We start from the raw sequence: 10,000 nt of genomic DNA, 5'->3' as shown, positions 1-10,000 counted from the left end.
CTTATTCACCTCTTCGACACCCCTTCCTCGATGGAGAAGGTGTCAACTGAATCAGTGTATATCACAAAGGAAGAGATCATCGCAACAGACGCCTGGTAACCACACCTCTCTCTACAAGTGGCTGCCACGATGGAGCTTGACCGCCTTGCTACACACCAAACACGTGGTTCCTACTCTGTTACACAACACCTTACACGTCTGATCTCGCGACGGGTTCAAGCGGCCGCGTCAAACTTCCTCCCTTCCCCTTCTCACTCTGCCTACCTGCCCAGGAGAGACCAGAGAGACTCAGCCACTTCCATGGGATCTAGAGGCTCGTTGTCGCAAGCCCCACGGTAACCTGCCAGCACGGACTCGTCCAGACTCGGGCAGTGTCCACGGAACACCAATTCTTCCTTTTCCTCGCGTTCACGAATGACGGTCTGGCTGTAGTCCTGGACGCCCTCCTCCAGGCGCGAGGTGTAAGTCAAATGTTTCACCTGCAAGACGTCAAAGGAGAAGATTCGGTACTTGTCCTCATATTGATCATCATACAAATGTTACACTACTAATACTACAACTACCACTACTACAACTACTACTACTACTATTACTACTACTACTACTACTACTACTACTACTACTACTACTACTACTACTACTACTACTACTACTACTACTACTACTACTATTACTTTTTTTCTACTACAATAATACGACCTCCATCCTAGTGGAACTGTGTGGCTACTACTACTACTACTACTACTACTACTACTACTACTACTACTACTACTACTACTACTACTACTACTACTACTACTACTACTACTACTACTACTACTACTTCTACTACTACTACTACTACTACTACTTCTACTACTACTACTACTACTACTACTATTACTACTACTACTACTACTACTACTACTACTACTACTACTACTACTACTACTACTACTACTACTACTACTACTACTACTACTACTACTACTTCTACTACTGCTACTATTATCACTACAACTACGACTTTTTCATCTGAAACGACCTCCATCTTCTTAGAATTGTGTGGTGAGAGCATGCAGGATGTCTTCCAGACATAGTTCACTGGCTCCACTCCCGACAATAAATGTGGGTGACAACCCTTTTATATATCTACATATATACATACATATACTAAAGGCTTTTTCCCCCTTACAAGGGAGGTAGCCAAAAAACAAGTCATATAATCCACTCCCACCCATTCCACTCCCTACATACTACTTCCTACATACTCCACTCCCATTCACCCCCCTCCCTCTATCTTATCTTGGTTCCTCCTGGATGATAGGTCATCCCTGCATATTTCCCAATGCCCTGTGTCAGAAGCAATGTAGCAAGACAGTACATACACAGCAAGGCCGTTTCAACTAATCGGCGACCTCCCCCCCCTCCCTCTCCGTCCCTTCATGGAAAAAGAGAAGACGAGAAGAAATCCCTTCGGGCTGCGCCAAAATATCATTCACACTTACTCCCTCGCCCCCACATCCCCCGCCCACTCCCTTTCATGCATCACAGCATCATCCATACACAACCATTCTCCATTCACCCGTATCTTCTGTCTCCTCCCTTCCTTCCTCCACAGGCATTCCTCTCTTTCCCAATGACCCTTTTATCCCATCCATTCATCTCATTCTTGGTCGCCCCTCATGTTCACTCCTTCCACATCTGCCTTCCACACCTCTTTTACTAGTCTTTGTTCACTCATTCTTTCTCTGTGTCCAAAACATCCCAATACTCTTTCATCAACCCTATCTCTCCATCCCCGCTCTTCTCCTCAACTCTTCGTTTCTCACTCAATTTTTCATCGACTCAACTTTCTACTGTAGTATTTTTAAGGTTGAAATTTCTCATATGAGTTGGTTTAAGGACGGGGACCTGGTACCTCCCATACATGGAAAAGCCGTTGTTTTTTCCCGCTATCACCTTTGCAACCCGAGTGTAGACTGCTTTTGTTTTTGGACCCATCCCTCCTAAAGTCGCCAATGTTACCGGAATGAATGAACGCTAATTCATGTTCTTTACACTCTTTTTAATACATCCTAATCTCATTTTCACGTCGGGAGTGGGCTGCTTCATTGGGTTAAAGATTTATAAAAAAAAAAAAAAAAAAAAAAAAAAATAAAAAAAATCCCGTCTCCAGTATCCTCTTGCGCTGACGTTCACTTGCGCTTCATCTGATGTGTTGGTGATGAGATATTTGAAATTCTCCCCTCCCGAGGGAAGTAACACTGGTGCCTCTGCCACTTCCCTGCATATCTCATAAAGCATTTGGGCCGTGAGATCCCTTACCTCGTTGTGCTTCATGCAAATAAATCCACCTTGTTTGCACAATATCGTGTGGCTAGGATCAATTGGTCTAATGCAGGTAGAGCACCTAATGAGCTTATACCTCAAGACAATGACATCTGTGATTTCCTTCTTGTATAATTGAACATTTTTGCCCTGATAAGTTGTACTGTTATCCAGTAAGACGCTCCTTCTTCCATTGCCATGCTGTCTTTGGTTTCCCTTTTCTTTAATATATTTCAATTTCTCTGATTTCATCTGTACTGAGTATATCCTGTTGGTCTTGTAGAATGATGTTGTTTATCAGCGATAAAGTGAGTCTCGGCGAGTTTAGGATCCAATCGTTACAATGAGATGTCTTTCTCCCTTTTATATTCGCCATCACTTCACTGTCTTTAGTCCTACGGCCTTCTCAAATTAATCTGGTTTCAGTATGACCGATTTCTTCGAGTTTGAGAAATAATCCGAGTACTACTACTATTAGTGATACTACTATCACTATTACTACTGCTCCTACTAATACCACAACTCTACCACTAATTCTACCAAAGATTAATGATGATAATGATAATGATAATGATAATGATAATGATAATGATAATGATAATGATAATGATAATGATAATGATAATGATAATGATAATGATAATGATAACGATAATGATAATGATAATGATAATCATTACTATGTCATTAGCATACATGTATACATAATGTACATGCATGCATACATGCATACATACATAGATACATGCATACATATATACATGCATACATACATACATACATACATACATACATACATACATACATACATACATACATACATACATAATTACAAACATACATACATACATACATACATACATACATACATACATACATACATACATACATACATACATACATACATACATACATACATACATACATAAATAAATACAAACATACATACATACATATATGTGTGGCGGATTCGTGATCGATATTACCCTCCCGGATGAGAGCTTAGAACTGGCGCACGCACGCACGCACGCACACACACACACACACACACACACACACACACACACACACACACACACACACACACACACACACACACACACACACACACACACACACACACACACACACACACACACACACACACACACACACACACACACACACACACACACACACACACACACACACACACACACACACACACACACACACTGAGTGGGGACCGAACTTAAGACCGTTTAGTTAGCAGGCCAAGCCTGTACTACTACACCAGCAGGTGTGTATATGTGTGTGTGTGTGTGTGTGTGTGTGTGTGTGTGTGTGTGTGTGTGTGTGTGTGTGTGTGTGTGTGTGTGTGTGTGTGTGTGTGTGTGTGTGTGTGTGTGTGTGTGTGTGTGTGTGTGTGTGTGTGTGTGTGTGTGTGTGTGTGTGTGTGTGTGTGTGTGTGTGTGTGTGTGTGTGTGTGTGTGTGTGAGTGTGTGTGTTTTTTGTGTGTGTATTTACCTAGTTGTATCTTACGGGAAAGGGAGCTAAGCTCGTGATGTCACGTCATTGTATCTCTCCATATCAAGTTTGCTCTTAAATTCTTGTATTGTTTTTGCACACACTGTTTTTTCATCTATTTTTTTCTATGCATCCACCACTCTGTGGGGAAAGCTGTTCTTTTTCAGATTCCTTCTATAATTGTCCTTTTTAAGCTTCTTTCCATGCCCTCTTGTGTTTCTCTTATCCCAATTTGATAAGTCTTCTCTTTCAAGGACTTCTATGCCTTTCATGATATTGTAGATGGTCAACAAGTCACATCTTTCTCTACTCCGTTTCAGAATCGGCAACTCCAATTTTAACAATCTTTCTTCATGTGATAGTAAGGTTAGTTTGGGGCCATCTTCGTAGGTGCTCTCTGGATTCTCTCAATCTTCTTTATATATATATATATATATATGTATATATATATTGTACTAGGTGAACATAGTGTCGCTGCGTACTCCAATTTAGCCTATATCAATAGGACTAGTATTTCATTTGCCATTTCTTAATCCAAGTGAGAGACTTCATCAAAAGCTTTTTTTAGATCTAGGAAAGCTCAATCGGCCCATCCGTCCCTTTCTTGTATTATATCTACTAGTCTTGAGTAAAAGCAGATCAAATTAGTGGTGCACGATCTTCCCTGTCTAAATCCGAATTGTCTCGGATTCAGTATATTGTTATCCTCCAGATGTTTTATTCATCTACTTTTTATATTTTTTCACAGATTTTAGCTATTGTGTTTGTAAGGGAAACCGGTCTGTAATTTGTTGGGCCTTCCTTATTTCCTCCTTTATAAATTGGTATGATATCAGTATTTTTCAAGTCTTCTGGTATTTTTCCTTCTTTGAGCGAGCAACTTATTATGTTGTATATTTTGTCTGCTAGTTCTTTACATTCTTTCAATATCCAATTTGCTATTCCATCCGGGCCGTGTGATTTTCTGATATCGAGGCTCGTTATTTGATCCATTATTTCCTTCCGTGTTATTACTATTATTTCCTTCATGGGGCGCGGGAGGATTTTACTTCTCTCACTTCAACTCGTTGTTGTATTTTTTCTGTAGTGAAAAGAGACTTGAAGTGTTTGTACATAACTTCTGCCATTTCAGTATCTTCTGTGTCTTCTATGTTCCCTTGGCATAGTTTCACTATTTCCTGGTTGTTTTTCAGTTTCCCATTTACATATCTATAGAATAGCTTTGGTTGATCCTTAAATTTTTCTATTGTCTTCCTCATAGTTGCATTTTTCTTCCCTGCGTATTTTAACATATTCGTTCCTATAACATATAATTGCCACTTTCTAGGTTTCCTGTCTTCTCTCCATGTCTTCCAAGTTTTGTCTTTTGTGTGTGTGTGTGTGTGTGTGTGTGTGTGTGTGTGTGTGTGTGTGTGTGTGTGTGTGTGTGTGTGTGTGTGTGTGTGTGTGTGTGTGTGTGTGTGTGTGTGTGTGTGTGTGTGTGTGTGTGTGTGTGTGTGTGTGTGTGTGTGTGTGTGTGTGTGTGTGTGTGTGTGTGTGTGAGTGTGTATGTGTGTGTGTGTGTGTGTGTGTGTGTGTGTGTGTGTGTGTGTGTGTGTGTGTGTACGCGCGTGTAATGATAATGATAATGATAATGATAATGATAATGATAATGATAATGATAATGATAATGATAATGATAATGATAACGATAACGATAACGATAACGATAGCGATAGCGATAGCGATAGCGATAGCGATAGCGATAGCGATAACGATAACGATAACGATAACGATAACGATAACGATAACGATAACGATAACGATAACGATAATGATAATGATAATGATAACGATCATGATCACTATCATGATAATTGACAATGACTTGTAACAATAACAATTACGATAACAATTAACGGTAACGGAAGTGTTAATGGTGATAATGATGATAATGATATTGGCAAAATTCAAAATGATAATAAATTTTCAGGCTTTTAGAAGATGATAAATATTAGCATTGACAGAAATACAAAATAATGATAGGTAATTTGACAAATATATATGTTTCGTAATAAATGTGTATGTGATAGGAGAGCCATGTGCCGTATGTGAAGATCACCAAGGAAAATGCAATCATCCTGTTTCGTAATAATACCGTCCATAAAACGATTTGACACTTGTGTTCCTGTAAATCATCTAAACCCTAACCTGATGTGGCCCACCGTGAATAAATTGGCGTCCCATGACTACGACTAAACGATTAAGAGAAAGTCTTCAAAGTTCATCACAGCACGGAACGTTCAGTGTCTGAGGTCTCGCTGGCTTGTGCAAGACACCAAAGAACTCAGCTACACTGAACATCACTCACACAGCTCATCATGTATGGACTAAGGTCAACATTCTTATCGGTGGACTGCATTAAACAATGATTTCTTCATTAGTAGTAATGCCTGTAAAATGCTCTAAACACTGAAAAGTAATCACAAAAACTTTATTACAGCCACAGCGTCAGGGATTCAAAAATCAGCAGTCGGTGTTGATACTGCATCAAAGTTTCTAAATTTAATGATCGGATTCTAAAGATAGTATCCAGTGATAAAGTCTTTCTTACCAATGAAAATTTTCTCTGAATATCGCTCACTTCTTCTTGCGGCTTCGATGACGTCAACGCTTCCAAGAACAGTTCCTCTTGAAGACAAGTTAAGTTCACATTCAGCATCTGTAGACACGGGAGAAGAGACAAATATTTTTTAGAGCAAATATTAGTGCGCACATCATAAACATATAATGTATAGACTAAACATAACCTGCAAAAATACATACGAGTGCTCGCGTAAACCCGAGATTAATCTCCATTCAGGGCTTGAAATCTTTACTATCTCTGCAAGATCTTAAAGCTTAAAGATATGATTATTTAAGGATAGTGCATAAGAAATAGGGAGGATCCGTTAAAAATCAAGTTCAAGTCACAAATTACGGCAAACAAGGCAATTAACAAGTTTTGGAAGTTAGCAGATAAATGCAAATTTAAGAATATTCGGATCAGAAAAGACGCAAGGAAATGTGAAGGGCTTACTAAACCAGGTTAGAAATCAGTGATTACCTATCAGTAAATGAACCTGATATTTTGTGCTTGGGTGATACCAAACTACTAAGTTGTAAGATGAGTAAATAAATAAATGAATAAATGAAGGAATAAATATGTTCATAATGAATGAATACAAAAATAGATTAATTAATTAATCAATAGAGATAAATAGTAAGTTAGATCAATTAATTTAAAAAGTAGATAAAACAATAATAAGTAAAGTTAAGGCTGAGACAATAAATATGAAAATTAAAAGCCTAGAGCAAGATAAAAGAGAAGTTAAGATAGCATGGGCACCAGCCAAGCTAAGGGCGTGGAATGATAGGTACCAAATATTGTTTTCGGAGACATCTCTCCTTTTGAAGAAAATTAATTATTGAACAAAGTGATGATATGCCTCTGGTAGGAGACTTAAACTGCAGGTATGTAAATTGGGAGAAATTGGAAGCAGGTGACAATAAAAAGAATTCTGGAGTAGTACGTTGTTAGATATTGTAATGGGCAGTATAATGACCCAGTAAATGATGGCATGACATGAATAAAAGGATAAGACATTCCAGCAAAAATTAACCTGCCCCTGAGGAACCTGATATTAATGAATCATTGAAGTACACGTGCCTATATGAAAGAATGACTATGTAGCGTTTGAATTTTAGTTGGTAGAATCGATCAACAAATCAATGAGTTACTCAACGCGACAATCAGTCACTTGGAGTCCACTACTGAACAAAGGCCTGTGGTGTCCCTGGTTCCTTCACATAAGCGTCTACACGATATTTTGGCTCATAGTATCGCCGTGGCACCATGTGTGGCAATGAAGTGGAATTTTACTGCCATAACTTTACAAATCACAATGATTACTACAACTAACAATACAACGGACATTCCTGTCGGAGCATCATCGCCCTCCTGCCTCGTGTGATTTTTTTTAATGTATTACGCTCAGAGAGCTGTAGATTTAGTACATTCAGGGGAACTACGTACACAGTATTCGTGATTCATAAGACACGCTGACGGATAAACATTAAATAACACCACCAAGAATGACCGGGACAAGGAAAAATACATTAGGAGTAATATGCCACAAATGATATTTGCGTTGTTTCTTACTGTAAAAGTCGAGGAGATAAGTTCGAACCCTGACACCGGCGAAGTTGAACTAAGGACATGGTTAATTAAATTCCACGTTACAAAGTCTTCTGTAAGTGGCACCGTCCTAGCCTCCCGATAGGGGGAGTTTGTGACGTTAAACCATATCATCACCACATATTTACACTTTAAACAAAGATATCTTCTGCTAAATCGGATAGTGTAGCTGCTAACTCTCGTCATTAGTGGGGCTCTGCTATGTAGTTACACTTCCTATTGTTACGCTAGGACCACGACGACGAAATACATATGCTCTCTCTCTCTCTCTCTCTCTCTCTCTCTCTCTCTCTCTCTCTCTCTCTCTCTCTCTCTCTCTCTCTCTCTTAAACACACACACACACACACACACACACACACACACACACACACACACACACACACACACACACACACACACACACAAACCATCTCTGATCAAGGGAACGCGTACGACTTGAAGTATTATGATGCTTTTCAGCCCTGAGTGGGAACCGAACTTAGGACCGTTTAGTTAACAGGACTCTCACCTCCGTTGTTACCACTGTTTACTACTCCGTCTACTGTTCCCTTCTATGGTTCCCTTTCACCACTGTCTTTATGTATAATAGTCACTCACAATATTCTTCTGTAGGAAGACCCTTTGTATCCGATCATCCTACTTAGTCAAGTTCGATTACTCTGTATAAGATAGGGGAATTAAACTGAAGTTAGATTTTCTATCGTTTCTTCCCGAATAATATTACACTTGGCTTGTCAATTTACACCAAGGGACTCCCATCTGGAATCCTCAATTTGATCACTAGATCAGTTTGCATTGACGTCATGATTTCTTTAGTCTAATGTTCTTTACTCTTACATCTAAGTACCTCCCCCAAGGACGTGACTTTTCTCCCACGAACCAATTGAATATTCTCCTCCTCCACCCTTTCTCCAATCAGAAAGGCTGTTACAAACGCCTTAAGCAATACTGCTTACTCAAGCAATCTCGAAATCAATGCATCACTGGCTTAGTTTACATACTGTTACATCAGCATAATACAGCAATGAAATCGGGTCCCCAGCAGTTGTTTGTAAACTTTAGGCGAGGAGCGAGGTTGTGCAATTCCTTCGCCTACAACTGTTGTTTACCAAACATCCAACTCATAGAAATTAAATTCTCGCCACCTACCCCTCTATCTACCTTACTTGTCTACCTTTATCTACCAGCCTCTTACAAGGCCAGATTGGTACTACTACAAAAGCATATTTGTGAGAGAGATAGAGAGAGATGGTGGGGAAGATTTTCTTTCTACTTTAAACGAACGTACTATAGATGCCCCCACGTGTTGAACGTGTTGATTGCGGTTTTGATTCAAGTTTACACGACGGATTTATCAGACAGCTCAAACAAGTAATTACAATCTGAAACACCTGTCCAGAGGGAATTACCCTAATAATGTTTGGACATATCAATTAGAGCATGAAATTAGTTGAGTGTGTTCAGAAGGAAAATTAGTCTGTCAAAGTAACTCTACCTTGCGCTGGCCTGGTACTGGATCCTGGTGGCAAAATTCATTACCGTAGTTGAAAAGACACGCCTGGTATCCCAGGCAGAGGGACAGGGTGGGGCAGAAGTCGTTGTCTTTGCTGTTGTCATAGTAGAGCCCGTCATCGACCTCCACCAATATGCGAGAGAACGGAACTTGGAAGTGCTTGTCGGGGAAAGAATCCATGTACTCTCTATTGGTTTCTATCAAAGAAGTTAACTGCCGAAGACAGAGGAATGGTGAATACCTAGATAGAACAAAAATTTTAAAACATGTCTACATTGTGATGATTATCATGCACATAATTCTAGATATTATAGTGTTAGCGTAATTGTGTAATGCATAGATGCATGAACGTGTATGTGCAGTATTTCTTATGTATGAAGTATTCGAAGCACTTGTACAAATGTTCACGCACTCAAAGTATCGTCTAGGGGTCAGTGACCTTGATTGTGATCGT

The 10,000-nt window shown here is 39.5% G+C and overlaps 1 protein-coding gene across 2 annotated transcripts in view; it reads right to left on the bottom strand.

Annotated features, from left to right (window-relative positions):
* Positions 1 to 10,000, bottom strand: part of LOC143033436 (uncharacterized) — a 161,294-nt gene that overhangs the window by 96,289 nt on the left and 55,005 nt on the right. For both annotated transcript variants that reach the window (XM_076198875.1, XM_076198876.1), the window contains exons 3-5: positions 9,529 to 9,759; positions 6,410 to 6,517; positions 265 to 479 (exon numbers count right to left, since the gene is read on the bottom strand). In XM_076198875.1, coding sequence (XP_076054990.1) covers positions 265 to 479; positions 6,410 to 6,517; positions 9,529 to 9,759 — 554 coding nt within the window. The remainder of the gene's footprint in view (positions 1 to 264; positions 480 to 6,409; positions 6,518 to 9,528; positions 9,760 to 10,000) is intronic.

This window comes from Oratosquilla oratoria, chromosome 15 (assembly GCF_046742065.1).
Source record: "Oratosquilla oratoria isolate Oo_2021 chromosome 15, ASM4674206v1, whole genome shotgun sequence".
Lineage (NCBI taxonomy): Eukaryota > Metazoa > Arthropoda > Malacostraca > Stomatopoda > Squillidae > Oratosquilla > Oratosquilla oratoria.
The sequence above is the reverse complement of the archived record's forward strand: the minus strand, read 5'-3'. Positions and strand labels throughout refer to the sequence as shown.